At 49.2% G+C, this 17,121-nt stretch overlaps 1 protein-coding gene and 1 pseudogene across 6 annotated transcripts in view; both read right to left on the bottom strand.

Moving 5' to 3' along the window:
* Positions 1-10,786: 10,786 nt before the first annotated feature.
* LOC103878601 lies at positions 10,787-12,241 on the bottom strand (annotated as a pseudogene). Its single transcript, XR_638831.3, has one exon. The product of XR_638831.3 is annotated as an uncharacterized LOC103878601 (transcript).
* Positions 10,787-17,121, bottom strand: part of ZZEF1 (zinc finger ZZ-type and EF-hand domain containing 1) — a 142,742-nt gene continuing 136,407 nt past the window's right edge. For 2 of the 5 annotated variants that reach the window (XM_009189386.3, XM_031657285.1), the window contains 3 exons: positions 15,870-16,023; positions 15,138-15,209; positions 13,176-13,256 (listed from right to left, as the gene is read on the bottom strand). In XM_009189386.3, coding sequence (XP_009187650.2) covers positions 13,176-13,256; positions 15,138-15,209; positions 15,870-16,023 — 307 coding nt within the window. Of the gene's footprint in view, positions 13,257-15,137; positions 15,210-15,869; positions 16,024-17,121 lie in introns of those variants that run through there. The other 3 variants (XM_017950275.2, XM_009189385.3, XM_021928580.2) reach the window with 3 other exon arrangements.

Here is a 17,121-nt window from a genome sequence, read left to right on the forward strand (position 1 = left end):
GGATTACACCTGTAATCCCAGCACTTTAGGAGGCCAAGGCGGGAGGATTGCTTGAGCCCAGGAATTCAAGACCGACTTGGACAACATAGGAAGATCCTGACTCTACAAAAAATAAAAAGATTAGCTGGGTGTGGTGGCATGTACCTGCAGTTCTAGCTACTCGGGAGACTGAGGTGGGAGGATAGCTTGAGCCTGGAAGTTTGAGGCTGCAGTGAGCCATGATTGGGCCACCACACTCCAACCTGGGTGACAGAGACAGAACCTGTCTCGAAAGAAATGACTGTGGCTTCCAGTTTGGGTGGTCTTGCTCTCGGATCACTTGTGCCAGGGGAAGTAAGCTGCCATGTTGTGAGTCGACTTATGGAGAAGCCCATGTGGCGTGGCAAAGAACCGAGAGGCCCTCAGTCCAACAGCCTGCGAAACACCACAGCCTGCGAACAACCATGTGAGCGAACAGATCCGTCAGCTCCAGCCACGTCTCAACATGACTGCAACTCGTGAGAAACCTTGAGCCACTGAAACCCAGCTACGCTGTGCCTGGATTCCCGGCCCACGGAAACTGAGATTATAAATGTTTGTTGTTATAAACCAGTAAATTTGTGAGTCCCTGGGTTTCCCTCTAGATCAATTTGGATAGTACTACCATCTTCACAAATTTAAGGCTCCTGATCCACAGATACGGGATGCTTTTCTGTTTATTTATATATTGTCTTTGTTTGCTTCATGCTGCTATAACAGAATACTTGAGAAAGAATAATTTATAAAGGAAAGAGGTTTATTTAGCTCACAGTTCTGCAGGCTGGGACGTTGGAGAAGCATAGCACTGGCATCTGCTCGGCTTCTGCTGCGGGCTTTCCTGCTGCATGAAAACATGGCAGAAGGTCAAAGAGGAAGCAAGTACGTGTGAAGAGGCAAAAACTGAGGGCTGTCCTGGCTTTATAACAACCCAATCTCACACTCTCATGAGACGTTTCTTGTGAGTGTGGATGCAAAAGTCCTCAACAAAACTCTAGCCAGCCAAATATTTGCAAAAGTCCTCAACAAAATACAAACAGACGTTTTCATAAATGCCTGTGAGAACAAATCCGGTCTCACAAGAGCTAGAATCACTCACTACCACAAGAATGGCACCCAGGGGCCTGTGAGAGTGGACCCCCCATGATCCAAACACCTCCCATTAGACTCCACTTCTTAAAGGTTCTGACATCATTACATTGGCAATTAAATTTCTTTTTTTTTGAGACGGAGTCTTGCTCTGTCTCCCAGACTGGAGTGCAGTGGCTGGATCTCAGCTCTGCAAGCTCTGTCTTCCGGGTTCACACCATTCTCCTGCCTCAGCTTCCCGAGTAGCTGGGACGACAGGCGCCCGCCACCACGCCCGGCTAGTTTTTTGTATTTTTAGTAGAGACGGAATTTCACCATGTTGGTCAGGCTGGTCTTGATCTCCTGACCTCATGATCCTCCCACCTCGGCCTCCCAAAGTGCTGAGATTACAGGCTTGAGCCACCGCACCCGGCCGACAATTAAATTTCAACATGAGTTTTGGCAGAGACAAACCACATCCACACCATGGCAGATCTTTAGTTTCTTCCAACAATGTTTCGTGGTTTTCATGCTCTAAGTTTTGCACTTCTTTTGATACATCTATGTCTAAGTATTTTATTCTTTTTGATGCTATTGTTAATGGAACCTTCTTAATTTCATTTTTGGATTTTTTATTGAAAATGTATAGAAATACAATCAATTTTTGTATATTAATCTTGTATTCTGCAACCTCGCTGAATTTATTATTGTTACAGTTTAATAGGGAGATACTGATAAGAAAATCCATGTCAGTGTATGTACACGTTGTGATGAGTGCCGTGAAGAAAGAGGACAATTGGCACTGGGGAGGGCAGCCTCCGAGATGCCCCCGTGAACCCTGCCTTTGGAATTCAGTAATTTTTTACTGAGTTCCTTAGAATTTTACATATGGAAGATCAAGTTATTTTAAAATAGAGATAGTTTTACTTATTTTCTAAACTGGATGGCTTTTTGCTTCTTTTTCCTTCCTAATTGTGCTACCTAGAATCTCCCCACAATGTTGGGTAGAAGCGGTGAGAGTATACATCCTTGTGCTGTTCCTGACTTAGGAAGAAAGCATCCAGCTCTTCATCAGTAAGTTTGATGTTAGTGGGTTTTTTAAATAAATGCCTTGTCAGGTTAAGGAAGCTTCCTTCTATTCCTAGTTTGTTGAGTACTTTTATGATCAAAGGGCTTGGGATCTTGTCAAATGCATTTTCTGCATCGTTTGAGATGGTCACATGGTTTTTTTTCTTATTCTATTGATATGGTGTATTACATTAATTGATCTTTGGATGTTAAGCCTATCTTGCATTCATGTGGCAAATCCCACTTCATCAGGGATGGGCACGGTGGCTCACACCTGTAATCCCAGCACTTTGGGAGGCCGAGGTGGGTGGATCACTTGAGGAGTTCGAGACCAGCCTGGCCAACATGGTGAAACCCCATCTCTACTAAAAATACAAAAAAGTTAGCCGGGCATGGTGGTGCACACCTGTAATCCCAGCTACCCGGGAGGCTGAGGCAGGAGAATCACTTGAACCCAGGAGGTGGAGGTTGCAGTGAGCTGAGATTGCGCCACTGTACTCCAGCCTGGGTGACAGAAAGACTCCATTTAAAAAAAAAAAAACAAAAACAAAAAACAAACTCACTTCATCATGATGTAGAATTCATACGATGTGAATTTGGCTTGCTAGTATTTTCTTGAGGATTTTTGCATCCATATTCATAAGAAACATGAACCTGTAGTTTCCTTTTCTTGTGATGTCTTCATCTGGTTTTGGTGTCAGTGTAACACCACCCTCATAAAATGAATTGGGAAGTGTTTTCTTCTTTTCTATTTTTTGAACAGTTTGTGTTATTACATGTTTTATTTATTTATTTATTTTGAGATGGAGTCTCCCTCTGTTGCCCAGGCTGGAGTGCAGTGGCACGATCTCAGCTCACTGCAACCTCCTCCTCCTGGGTTCAAGCAATTCTCCTGCCTCAACCTCCCAAGTAGCTGAGATTACAGGCACCTGCCACCATGCCTGGCTGATTTTTTTGTATTTTTTGTAGAGACAGGGTTTCACCATGTTGGCCAGGCTGGGCTCAAACTCCTGACCTCAAGTGATCTGCCTGCCTTGGGCTCCCAAAGTGATGGGATTTTAATTATTCTTTAAATGTTTGTTAGAATTTCCCACTGGACTCATCCGGTCCTAAGCTTTTCTTTGTGGGTAGTGTTGTGATTATCTCTATTTGTTGTATCTATTCCGATTTTGTTTCTTCTTCAGTTTTTGTAGTTTCCATCTTTCTAGAAATCTGTCCATATCATCTAAATTCTCTATTTTGTTGACATGTAATAGTTCATAGTATTCCTTTATAATTTTTTTTTATTTATATGAAGTTGGTAGTGATGCTCCTTCTTTCATATCTGATTCTAGTAATTGAAGTCTTCTCTCTTATTTTCTTGGTCAATCTAGCTAAATGTTTTCAATTTTATTGATCTTTTTATAGAGCCAGCATTTTGTTTCACTCATTTTCTCTATTTTTCTATTCTCTATTTCATTAATTTCCACTCTAATCTTCGTTCTGCTTCCTTTAGGCTTTCGTATTTTGCTCTTCTCTTACCATTGTCTTAAGGCGGAAAGTTAGGTTACTGATTTGAGATCATTATTTTAACGTAGACTTTTACAACTATAAATTTCCCTTCTACTAATAAGTTCTTCCCTAATAAGCACTATTTTAGTTGCATCCTGTAAGTTTTGATATTTTGTGTCTTCATTTTCATTCATGTCGAATTATTTTCTAATTTTCCTTTTGGTTCCTTCTTTGACACATTAGTCATTTAGGAATGTGTTGTTTAATTTCCATATACTTGTGAATCTCTCCAATTTCTTTCAACAGAATAATGATTTCGAACTTCATTCCATTCTGGTTGGAGAACATACTTTGTATTATTTCTTTTAAAATTTACTGGGCTGGGTGTGATTGCTCATGCCTATAATACTAGCATTTTGGGAGGCTGAGGTGGGAGCATTGCTTTAGCGGAGGAGTTCAAGACCAGCCTGGGCCATATATTGAGACTCCATCTCTACAAAAAAAATTAAAATAAACTAAAATATATTGAGGTTTGCTACTGCCTAGAATAGGATCTGTTCTGGGTAATATTCCACGAGCACTGGAGAAAATGTATATTCTGCTTTTGTTGGGTAGAGTGTTCTACAGACATCCATCAAGTCAAATTGGTTTATAGTGTTGTTTAAGTCTTCAATTTTCATGTGACTTGTGAGACTGAAGTAGGAGGATTGTTTGAGCCCATAAGTTCAAGACCTGCTTGGGCAGCATAGTGAGACTGATTCTAAAATAAATAAATAAATAAGTGATGTTCAATTTCCTTGTTGCTCTCCTGTCTACTTCCATCCATTACTGACAGTGGGGTCTTGAATCTCCAGCTATTATTGTTGAGTTGTCTATTCCCCAATTGATTTCAGTCAGTTTTTGCTTCATGTACTTTGGTGCTCTGTTACTAGGTGCATATATATTTATAATTGTTATATCTTCCTGATGGATTAACCCTTTTATCATTCTAAAATGTCCCTACAAGCATTTTTGTTTTTTGTTTTAAAGTCTATTTTGTCTGCTAAAACTATAGCCATTTTAGCTTTCTTGTGATTGCCCTTTGCACAACATCTTTTTTTAATTCTTTTGTTTCTCATCTATTTGTGCTTTTAAATCTAAAATGTTTCTCCATGGACAGCATATAGTAGAACCTTTTTTTTTTTTTTTGAGATGGAATCTCGCTCTGTCACCCAGGCTGGAGTGCAATGGCACGATCTCAGCTCGCTGCAACCTTCACTTCCTGGGTTCACATCTTTCTCCTGCCTCAGCCTCCTGAGTAGCTGGGACTACAGGTGTGTGCCACCACACCAGCTACTTTTTTTTTTTTTTTTTTTTGAGACAGAGTCTCGCTTGGTCGCCCAGGCTGGAGTGCAGTGGCCGGATCTCAGCTTACTGCAAGCTCTGCCTCCCAGGTTTACGCCATTCTCCTGCCTCAGCCTCCCGAGTAGCTGGGACTACAGGCGCCCGCCACCTCACCCGGCTAGTTTTTTGTATTTTTTAGTAGAGACGGGGTTTCACCGTGTTAGCCAGGATGGTCTCGATCTCCTGACCTCGTGATCCGCCCACCTCGGCCTCCCAAAGTGCCGGGATTACAGGCTTGAGCCACCGCGCCTGGCCACACCAGCTAATTTTTTGTATTTTTAGTAGAGACGGGTTTTCACCGTGTTAGCCAGGATGATCTCGATCTCCTGACCGCATGATCCGCCCGCCTCAGCCTCCCAAAGTGCTGGGATTACAGGCGTGAGCCACCACGCCCAGCTGAATCTTGTTTTTTATCCAGTACAACAATCTTACTTTTGATTACATTGTTTAATCCATTTACATTTAATGTTATTGGTATAGCTGGATTTATGCCGCCATTTTACTTTTTGTTTTCTATGTCTCAAGTCTTTTCTGTTCCTCGTTCTTCCTTCACTGCTTTCCTTTGCATTAAGTGAATATTTTCTAAGGTAGCATTTACGTTTCTATAACGATTTTTTAAAAGTATATATTTGGCATTTTCTTAGTTGTTGAGCTAGGGTTTTATATACTTTTTTTTTTCTTTGTTTTTTTTTTTTTGAGACAGCACCTCACTCTGTCACCCAGGCTGGAAAACAGTGGCATGATCATGGCTCACCATAGACTTGATGTGCTGGGCTTAAGCAATCCTCCTACCTCAGTCACCTGAGCAGCTGGGACTACAGGCATGACCACCATGCCTGGCTAATTCTGTTTAGTTTTTGTACAGATGAGGTCTCACTGTGTTTCCCAGGCTGGTCTCCAACTCCTGAGTTCAAGCGATTGATTCTCTTGCGTTGGGTTCCCAAAGTGCTGGGATTACAGGCCTGATCCACTGCACCTGGCTATACATTTTAACTTACTAGAATCAGCTTGTTTTATTTTTTTAATTTTTATTTATTTATTTGTTTTTTTGAGATGGAGTCTTGCTCTGTTGCCCAGGCTGGAGTACAGTGGCAGAATATCAGCTCACTGCAACCTCTGCCTCCCAGGTTCAAGCAGTTCTCCTGTCTCAGCCTCCCAAGTAGCTGGGACTACAGGTGTGTGCCACCATGCCTCGCTAATTTTTGTATTTTTTTTTTTTTTTTTTTTAAGTAGAGATGGGGTTTTGCCGTGCCGCTCAGGCTGGTCTCAAACTCCTGACCTCAGGTGATCCACCTGCCTCCGCCTTCCAAAGTGCTGGGATTACAGGCATAAGCCACCGTGCCCAGCCTCAGCTTAAGATTTATATTAACTTTAATTTTAATGAGATGTAGAAACATGACTCCTGGCCAGGCGCGGTGACTCAAGCCTGTAATCCCAGCACTTTGGGAGGCCGAGACGGGCGGATCACAAGGTCAGGAGATCGAGACCATCCTGGCTAACACAGTGAAACCCCGTCTCTACTAAAAAACACAAAAAAAACTAGCCGGGCAAAGTGGCGGGCGCCTGTAGTCCCAGCTACTTGGGAGGCTGAGGCAGGAGAATGGCGTAAACCCGGGAGGCGGAGCTTGCAGTGAGCTGAGATCCGGCCACTGTACTCCAGTCTGGGCTACAGAGTGAGACTCCGTCTCAAAAAAAAAAAAAAAAAAAAAAAGAAACATGACTCCTATATAGCTTTTTTCCCTTTCCCTCCTTTTTGCGGAATATTAGTTGTTATAACTATAACTATCACATCTATAAATGTTACAAGTCCAACAATAAATTGTTATAATAATTACTTTAATTTTATGTTTTCTACAGAACCTGAGAGAAAAAGGAGACTAAGTATGTATAGCTTTTATTAATCCTCTTTTTTAAGAAAATAATTTCTAGGCCAGGCGCGGTGGCTCACGCCTGTAATCCCAGCACTTTGGGAGGCCAAGGTGGGTGGATCATGAGGTCAGGAGATCGAGACCCTCCTGGCTAACACGGTGAAACCCCATCTCTACTAAAAATACAAAAAATTAGCTGGACGTGGTGGCAGGCGCCTGTGGTCCCAGCTACTTGGGCAACTGAGGCAGGAAAATAGCTTGAACCTGGGAGGTGGAGGTTTTCAGTGAGCCAAGATCGCGCCACTGCTCTCCAGCCTGGGCGACAGTGTGAGACTCTGTCTCAAAAAAAAACAAAAACAAAAACAAAAAAAACAAAACAAAAAACAGTAAATTAACTCACAGCTAGAAGATACCAGTCAACAGCTTGGTGAGCCTCACGTGGAGAGTGAGAAGCTCTCTTCACTGGGGAATCGACGGTGGTCAGTGGCCGCAAGGAAAAGGAGGAGAGAACCATCACCTGGTGCTTTCATTTTCGCCCTCACCTGCCTGAAAGCCCAGGGGGAAGCAGGGCAGGAGAATGAGTGGAGAAGAAAGTGGAGGAAGAGGCAGGATGGAGAGGGCAGGGAGAGAAGCGAGCCAACATCTTTGAGTCCCTGGAATTTAGCTTTGCCTGGAGCTAGATGGCAACCCTCGGACTTTTCGGTTTTGTAAGTCAATCCATTTCCATGTTAAGTTAGTTTGGAGCATCTTTAACTTGGAACTGAAGAAATCCCAACGAATCCTGGGACAGCGCCTCCAGATCGGAAGTCTAGAAGCTGATTGGGCGTGAGCAAAGCTATGTACGCCAAGAACCCCAAGAAAGAAGAAGAATTTGGTAAGGGAGGCCACCTGTGGCTTGACTAGACACTGTTGGAGGCCTTTTTATTTCTGGAGCTTTACATTTTCTTTCCGTATACTGTCCATATTAATGCCATGAGAAGACAGCTATGATTATTTCAACCTACTGGAGGCAAATGGTTGCAGAAAGTTGGGTCAGAAATGTTTTCCGCTGAGGCGAGAGGATACCTCGCCACCGCCTGGAGATGGGTAGTTTTAGGGTTCAAACAATGGAATGAAGGCCTAGGACTGTCAGACTTCTGGCTTTCTGCTCCCACGGCCCCAGAGTGTTGGCTTGTCAGCCTCCAGCTTTTTACCTGATGGCGGCAAGAGTGTGTGCGAGGCCAGGCACCTTGTCTCAGCACAAAGGGAGTGTGTAGGAGCAGGGCTCCTTCCCCAGAGCCTCTGGAGAATGCAGCCAGAGAGCCGTCTTGTTCCTGGAGAGGGGTCTTGAATCTCATGCAAGAAAGAATTTGAGGTGAGTCCACGGGGTAAAGTGAAAGCAAGTTTATCCAGAAAGTAAAGAAAAAAAGAATGGCTGCTCCATAGGCAGAGCAGCCTTGAGGGCTACTGGTTGTCCAATTTTATGGTTATTTCCTTTTATTTATTTATTTATTTTGAGACAGAGTCTCACTCTGTTGTCCAGGCTGGAGTGCAGTGGCGTGATCTTGGCTCACTGCAACCTCCGCCTCCTGGGTTCAAGCTGTTCTCCTGCCTCAGCCTCCCGAGTAGCTGGGATTACAGGCACGCACCACCATGCCTGGCTAATTTGTGTATTTTTAGTAGAGACAGGGTTTCACCATGTTGACCAGGCTGGTCTTGAACTCCTGACCTCGTGATCCATCTGCCTCAGCCTCCCAAAGTGCTGGAATTACAGGCATGAGCCACCGTGCCTGGCCTATTTCTTGATTATATGCTGAATAGGGGTGTGTTATTCATGCTTCTGCTTTTTAGACCATACAGGGTGACTTCCTGACATTGCCATGCCATTTGTAAACTGTCACAGCGCTGGTGGGAGTGTAGCAATAAGGACGACCAGAGGTCACTCTTGTGGCCATCTTGGTTTTGGTGTTTTGGCCGGCTTCTTTACTGCAACCTGTTTCATCAGCAGGGCCTCCATGACCCGTATCTTGTGCCGACCTTCTAGCTCATGCTGTGACTCGGAATGTCTAACCATCTGGGAACGCAGCCCAGTAGGTCTCATTCTTATTTTACCCGCCCCTATTCGACATGGAGTTACTCTGGTTCAGATGCCTCTGACGGCCTCACAGAAACAAGGGCTGGGATACAGAAGTGAGCTTATTGGCGGGGGAGAGGAGCGGGGAGGACTTAAATCAATCATGACTTTCCTCATGAGCTGGTAGAAAGTCCTACCTTTCCTGAGATTAAACTATGCATAGTCGCCACCTGCAAAAAATTGGATTTTGTCAGCAGGGAAGGAGGGGAGGGGTAGGGGGTGGCAGCTAGGGAAGCCACAGGGCCGTGCTTTGTTTATTTTTTGAGACGGAGTTTCACTCTTGTTGCCCAGGCTGGAGTGCAATGGTGCCATCTCAGCTCACTGCAACCTCCGCCACCCGGGTTCAAGCGATTCTCCTGCCTCAGCCTCCCGAGTAGCTGGGATTACAGGCACGCGCCACCACGCCAGGCCAAGTTTGTATTTTTAGTAGAGACGGGGTTTCTCCATGTTGGTCAAGCTGGTCTCGAACTCCCGACCTCAGGTGATCCACCCGCCTCGGTCTCCCTAAGTGCTGGGATTACAGGTGTGAGACTGCGCCCGGCCAGGCCATTTTGACTTGGCTTCCGTCTGAGTGCCTGGGCTGCTCACTGGTGGTTCAGCATGAAGCCCCGGTGCTGGGTCTGTGGAGGGCATGTATTGAGTGGGTGGGCCTCTGTGCTGCAGCCATGGCTGCGGGTCTGGGCTTTCCACCTGCCTCCTGGGTGGTTCGAGGCTGACCTCCCACCGCTTCTGCCTCTCCATCAAATGAGGCTCAGCTGGTGGAACTCTGTGTTTCTCTTCAGTTCTAAAAGCTTGGGCTCAACTTGCCTTGGCTCTCTGTACCCTTCTTCTTAGGCCGCTGGTTTTGGCTTAGTCTCAGCAGTGACCTTAGTCACACCAGCCGGGCAGGGCTCAGAGGGACACGCCTGCTTTTCAGAGTGAAGCCCCAGTGTGCTCGGGGACAAGGTGAGGCAGGGAGGGCATCAATCTCTCTAGCACCAGGCCCTAGAGAGCGCCTCGGGAGTGGCACAGGCCTGGGAGCACCCGGTTCTGCTGAATCTCAGGCTGAACCCAGTTTCTCTCTGGGCTGAGGGATGGTGAGGGCTGAGGATGGGTCCAGGCCCTGACTGGGGCTCCCCTCGAAAGCAGTCTGGGGCTTTGGGGGATGTGTCAGACTCTGCCGGGCTGGAACAAATGGGCCTCAAAAGTTGGTTAAGTGCAGCCTCCGCCAAGAAGGCACTCTTCTGTAATTTGCCCGACAATCCTCAGCCTCAGAATGCCTCTGGGAAGGGGACAGAGCAGCACGTGGCAAAGCAGAGGCTGGAGGGAGGAGGAAGCGGGAGGCCCAGGTAAACCTCGGGCCACACTTGGGTCAGAGGCAGGGTCCAGAGGCCGGCAGGAAGGCAGCCCGTCCTGCAGGGCAGCCGGCGCACTGACTGGGGCCCTGCCTTCCTCCTCCGGGCTCCGCAGTGTCCTGCGGGCTACCAGAGCGGTCCACGGCGGGCGGTGGGGCCAGGGGTGCCTGGCTGCAGAGCAGAGGCCCCAAAGGGACGGCGCCATGCGTGGAAACCTCTGGATGGCCGCATGGGGGTGGGGGTTGAACCAAAGCCCTGGGGAAGGGGCGGGGGCTGCGGGCTTGGGCGGAGGATGGTCTGGAGGAAGGGCTACAGCAGCTCTCCATTCCTTTCAGCCCTGAGCCCCCGAGTGCCCGCCTCGCATCCGTTTGGGCGCGGTGTAAACTCCACGCCTGAGCTCCACGAGACACGGCGGGGCGAGGGAAAGACGAGTCCACACACAGGCGTACCTTATTATATAGAATTTGTACAATATATTTCTCTTCGTTTGCATATTTTACCCACAGCTTAACATCCTTTTTACAGGCTGAACTCAGGTTGATAGAATCAAAATTCTTTCAACCAAATAAGAAAAATTCAAAATCGTAAACCCGTAAGAAAACAAATTAAAAACGGTGATGAAAATACGTCACTCCTCTCGTTAGGAACAGTGTCTGTTTGTACAACAGGTATGCTCTGGAACAGGATTTCTTTACAGCGTAGGCACGTGTTTCCACCTCTGCTCTGCGGGCTTCGCCTCCTCGGGGCCTGGGGCTCCTGGAAAGCTCCGGACGCGGCGGCTCTGGCTCGGCAGCGCCACCCGGTGGCCGGAAGCAGAGGCGGCCGGGCGGAGCCGTCGCGGATGCGGGCAGACTCAGGCTTGTTTCCCGTGAACTGCAGAACAGCAAGGGCAGTGGGCGGACAGGTGCTCTGAAGAGCCCAGCGTTTATTTACAGCTGATCTTCTCGATGGGAGGATGGAGTACAGCGGCGGCCACTGCCACAAGGGGTGACTCCTGCCCTGCTGCCCGCTTTACTCGGAGTCTGGGGTGTGGAGGCGCGTGGGTGGTGCTATCTCCTCGTCTACCTTCCAGGTTGGCTGAGTCTGAGCACACAGCGGGGCCTCCCTCCCAAGCACCAAGCCTTGTTTCCTGTGAGTCCCCCTCTTGGCAAACTCCTCACTGGGAGACCTCCTCGGGTCTGAGGGGCGCAGAAGGTGGGGCCTTCTCTGGGGGAGGCGTGCAGGCAGCTCCCAAAGCAAGGTTGGTTTGGCAAACAGCAAAAGATGGGAAAAGGGTTTCTACGGAGCCAGCAGCACCTGCCTATTCAGGTACCAAGCCACAGGAACCTGGCCAGGCCTTTCCACCAGGCGATGGCCTCAGTCCTCAGGCCACCGAATTCCAGGACCTGCCCATGTGTTCCTGTCTCCCTTGAATCCCACCCTCCGCCCGCCCCGGGATGGTTCTACCAGAACTCGGGATTAGCTGAGAACCTAATTGTAGGGCTGTGAAGCCTGCTGCACCTTGGAGTCCTGACCCACCAGGCAAAAGTGCTCTTACAGGAAGATGCTTCCAGACCTACAGACTCCGGCCCTTGCAATCCAGATCCCTGCAAACCCTGCAGAGAGGGGTCTTCAGAGGCCACGGGCCACACTGGGTCATGGCAATGCCGACCTGGTCAAGCTTGGCCTTGGTGGTTGGGCCCCTTCTCTGGCTCTGGCACTGTGTGGTGGCACGTGCTTCCGGCCCAGACACTGCCCCTAAAGGCGTGCTCCATCCCCACAGGTCCACTAAGGCCGGCACGCGGCCCACATGCCAGGCTTGCTTCATGTTCCCAAGCGTGGCTCTGGAGGGAGAATCACCATCGGCACTCCAGTGCAAGACTAAACCCATCAAAAGAAAAATGTAAAACAGCACTGACTAGAACTAATGCCGTTATTGCTACAAGTGACAGCCAAACAGCCACGCAGAGTCCCAGAGGTGGCTATGACAGACCACCATGACTGTCAAGCAGAAATAAAATGATGTGGGTTTTTACTCTTAAGATAAGATATCCTCTGATTATCTTCAAGGTACAGCAGCTCATGCGTGCTCCTCACATTCTGCTACTTTCACAGAATGGTCAGTCCCGGGTCATGCCCTTGAGCCCCTCCAGGGAGACAGTGTGGTTCTGCTCTAAAAACGTGAGGTGGAAACTGAAATATGTCAAAACAACTGAGAAACTGCGGTGGTGCTACCTGGCGCGTGAGCGGACGTACAGGGGCACCTGCCGGCTGTCCCCAAGGGCACTTGTTCCTCTCAAGGAGTTCTCTGGGAGGGCGCGGCCGTGCAGGGAGCTAGCTCGATGCCTGGTTCTGTACTGGATGCTTGGGGATCGGTGGTGGCCAGGAGGGGCTCTCGCCAGTTTTGGTTTGGTTTGAAAAGCAAAGAAGTCCCAGGCCGGGCAGCCGCTGGCGGTCTTGCTGGAAGGGTGCATCTGGGTGGATTGTGCCTCCTCTGAAGGCAAGTAAGACAGAAACCAGTTGAGAGGCTGCTTCCAAGTCTTCCCAGGCCCATGGCTCCTGCAGGGACAGCCTCTGGAGAAGGCTGGTCTCTGAACCTTCTCAAGGGCCCCCTGCCCACCCTTTCTGAGGCATTCTGCACTGCTTGGCTTATTTTCAACATGCTACAGACTGTGCTTGTGTCCAGCCTATGCACAGGAGCTCTTGGAGACGTGGCTGCTTGGCATCCGAATTGGAGTGGAAGTCAGCTCAAGGAGAGCCAGGTACTGGCGCTACAGGAGTGTTCCTGAATGAGGCTGGCTGTCTGCTCTAAAGTCCCTGTGGCAGATGAGCTAGTCCCACGCGCCACACCAAGGGCTAACACTCCACATTCCAGAGGCGGGTGGCCTTGTTTGGGTAGTTGATGGCCAGGCTGATGGCAGCAATGTTCTGCAGAGCCTGTGGAGGGAAAAAGAGTTGTCGCCAGTGTCAGGAGCCACTCCCTTGTTCACTGAGTGCTGGTAAGACCCTCAGCTGAGCACTGAGGACGAGGGGACGGAGGAGGGGGGCCTGAGATGAACCAGATGTGTTCCCCTCCCCCAGAGGCCCACAGGGTGGAGGGAGAGAGAAAATGCTTTTAAGAGCACATGAAAGCTCCAAATGTAGGTAGGAATCATCACTGTCCAGGGTGCAGTCCCAGTGCGGGGGCTCAGAAGGCTATCCGCAGAGGTCTGGGAAAACACTCTGGGGAAAACAGTGCAAAGATGCAGGTGGGGAAGGGCATGGCACTCACAGGAAACGAACAGCCAGTGCTGGGGACCAGAGGGAGTAGAGAAAACAGGGCCAGGAGGGCACTCAGATGCCCTGGAGGCAAGGCCGGGTCCGTCAGGCCTTCAGGGTCTGGGCAGCAAGAAGGTGGAGGTGGCCGAGGGAGGAAGAGGGGGTTGGCAGGGAGAGGTGTCAGGGAGAAACGTCAGGACACTGGTGCAGTACACTTGACAGGGTCAGAAGAGGGTAAGGAGGAAATGGAGACTGGACAGGGGCCGCAAAAGGGACCCGCCCACAGGCAAGCCGCCATGCTGAGCTTTGGGGCCAGGACGGCAAATATCACAATTTTGTTACATGGTGTCGTGAAACCTGGGGTGGCAATGTTGGTAGGTAGCTGTTGGGGGTAAGGGAGTTTTTACTCTGCCTACAGGTCTCGGGTGAATTCACACAAACTCTTCGGTATGGGCTGGGGGCATTCCCACTTCCAAGGGTACACGTCAAAGCCTATGGCAAGAAAGACAACCCTTTTCCTGCAAAAGGGCAGTGTGTTCGGAGAATACGTCCAAAGGACAGAGCGCCACGCTCAAGCAGGGCTCTTGGCTGGGTGTCCCGGCCGGGTGTCCACCCATGGGTAAACCTGTGAGCCTCAGTGTCCCTAGCTGTCTTCTGGGGGTGTTGGGCCACACACATTATGATATTCAAGGAGTCCAAGGTTTTCAAAATGTAGTCTGGGGCCAGAGGACTCCCGAGACCCTTTCGGGGTCTGCAAGGTTCATTTTTCACTTTCCTTCTCCTGAGTATACGGTGGAGTGTTCCAGAGCCTGACGTGTGACCTGACTGACTGCAGAAGCAGACATGAGAATCCAGCTGTCTTCTATGAGCAGACGTGAGGGGTCTGCAGGGCTAAGCACAGCGCCACCCTCTGCAGGCATTCCTTCCTTCTTTTTTGGTCACCTATTTGTCCCAGAGCGCTCAGTAATTACTTCGTTTTCAAAAGTTAGAGTTGTTTTCCACAAGACGTGTTATTCATGTTAACATGAAATGGGTTCACTACTTAAAAAAAAAAGGTAAAGGTTTAAGCTTTTGCTTACTTTTTAAATCGAAAATCTCATTTCTAATGGCACGTATGGATATATGTATAATACACATACCCAAAAGCTTTCTGAGCTCCTCAGTCAGTGAAAAGTGTGAAGCATCCTGAGACCAAACAGCTGTCAGCAGAGGAGTTCCGCTACCAGAGAAGCAACTCACATCTAAAAATATGTGAAATCTAACTCCATGGAAACTTCGAGAATCAGCCAAACTAAATTTAAGGCATCGGTTGTTTTGGTTTTAAAGACACAAATTCTTCTGACCCCACAGTTTAGAGTGAATGACTCTGATAAATGGGGCTCATGAGTGCTCTCTGCGCACCAGGAGGAAGTGCAGTCACAGAACTGGAACAAGCTCTGTGTAACCTCCGGGTGGATTCTGTCCTACTCAGACACAGCGCGCAGACCTTCTCTGCCCTGGCAATGGTGAGATGGTGGCCCCGCAGCCTGGGGGCCAGCTCTGTTGGGGTGGAGAGAGTACCTGTGCCGCACAGCGGAGAAGGTGGTCGTCCGTGGTCAGGGCCAGCAGGTAATCCTGCAGCACGCCGAGCTCCTGCAGAGAGAGCGGGGCTGTGAGCGGCAGTGCCAGATGCACAGTGCAGCTCTCCCAGACCACCTGGGACACCCGCCTGCGAAAGCAGAAGCCTCTCGCGGGTGGACGCTCCTCACTCCGCCTGGCACCGCGTGGCACTGCCTTGCTCAGAACCCCGGCGGGAGCCTGACTGGCAGGAGCCAGGTGCCCACTGCCAGGGCCGCCTCTGCCTCCACCTGCCCTTGGGTGAGCAGGCCGGGACCCCTCCTCAGGCCAGTTTCCTCATGTGTGAAAGGAGAGGGAAGCTACAGAACTCTGAAAGGCCCTTTCAGCTCCCACATTCAATGAGTCTATTGTGCTGAGGGGAGGGAAAAAAAGAGGAGGAAGCAGAAGTAACCCATCATTTTATTTTCCAAAACTCACTGCTGTCCAGGGCTGATCCCAGGCGGTTTCCCCCACTGGCTCTAGGCCTGACAAAATAAGCAATCTCAGAGCTGACCTGAGGGTTTCCCAGGGCTGGGAGAGGCGAGAGCCTCAGACTCTCAGCCACGCCTGTCCTGTGTGGCCTGTCGAGACCCCTGCCACTCAGGCTCAGATGGGGTGGCGACTTCTGTCCTGGGTAGCAGAGGGAGCACACACACACGGAGGCACCGGGCTCCCTGCCCAGACCTCAGGCCTCACCTGGGCACGGTTCTCGGTGACGAAGAAGAGCTCAGTGAGGGCACGGTGCAGGGGAAGGAGGATGCCAGGCTGTGTCACGTCCTCAAACAGGCTGTACTCCATGTGGGTAAAGAGCTGCCACAGGGGCTTCAACAGCGCAAGGTCACACAGGTCACTGCGGGAGGAGCCCCGGAGGTGGTCAGTTCAGTGAGGGCCACGCCAAGGTCACATGGCTGACAGCTGGCAGGAACCACAGCTCAGACCCTCCCTCTCCCACAGCTGGTACCAGTGATTATAAAGCAGTCTCACCTATGCTCCCCACAAAACAGCCACCAATAGTCACCAACAGCAAGGAAGGAAAGGGGCAGAACCTAAACTTCAAAACCAGGCTCCAAGGGAACAGGAGGTCTGGACGTGTGCTCACATGCATCTTGAAAAATGGATGTTATGGGCTAGACATGGTGGCTCACACCTGTAATCCCAGCACTTTGGGAAGCTGAAGTGGGAGGATCACTTCAGCCTAGGAGTTGGAGACCAACCTGGGAAACAGAGTGAGACCCTGTCTCTACAAAAAATTAAAACAAAAAACCAAAAAAACAAAAAACAAACAAGAAAAAACTAGCTGGGCATGATGGCACTCAGCCACTCGAGAGGCCAAGGTGGGAGGATCGTTTGAGCCCAGAGGTTGGAGGCTGCAGTGAGCCGTGATTGCGCCACTGTACTCTAGCCTGGGCAACAGAGTGAGACATTGTCTCTTAAAAAAAAAAAAAAAAAAGCTATGAAGACTTTCCAATGAGAGTGGGAATTCATCTCAAGATAAATATTAAATGAAAAAAAGCAAGATGTGGCCGGGTGCAGTGGCTCATGCCTGTAATCCCAGTACCTTGGGAGGCCGAAGTAGGCGGATCATGAGGTCAGAGTTCGAGACTAGCCTAGCCAACATAGTGAAACCCTGTCTCTAAAAATACAAAAATTAGCTGGGTGTGGTGGTGGGCGCCTGTAATTCCAGCTACTAGGGAGGCTGAGGCAGGAGAATCGCTTGAACCCTGGAGGTGGAGCTTGCAGTGAGCCGAGATCATACCATTGCACTCCAGCCTGGGTGACAGTGTGAGGCTCCGTCTCAAAAAAAAAAAAGAAGAAAAACAGCAAGATGTAAAACTACATATACAAAATAAAATTCAAAAATAACCTGCATATACAGTATTTTCTCTATGCATATGAAAAACAACAGTAAACAGACATAACAAAAGATGCCATCAGCAGTTGACCCTAT

Source organism: Papio anubis, chromosome 17 (assembly GCF_008728515.1).
Source record: "Papio anubis isolate 15944 chromosome 17, Panubis1.0, whole genome shotgun sequence".
Lineage (NCBI taxonomy): Eukaryota > Metazoa > Chordata > Mammalia > Primates > Cercopithecidae > Papio > Papio anubis.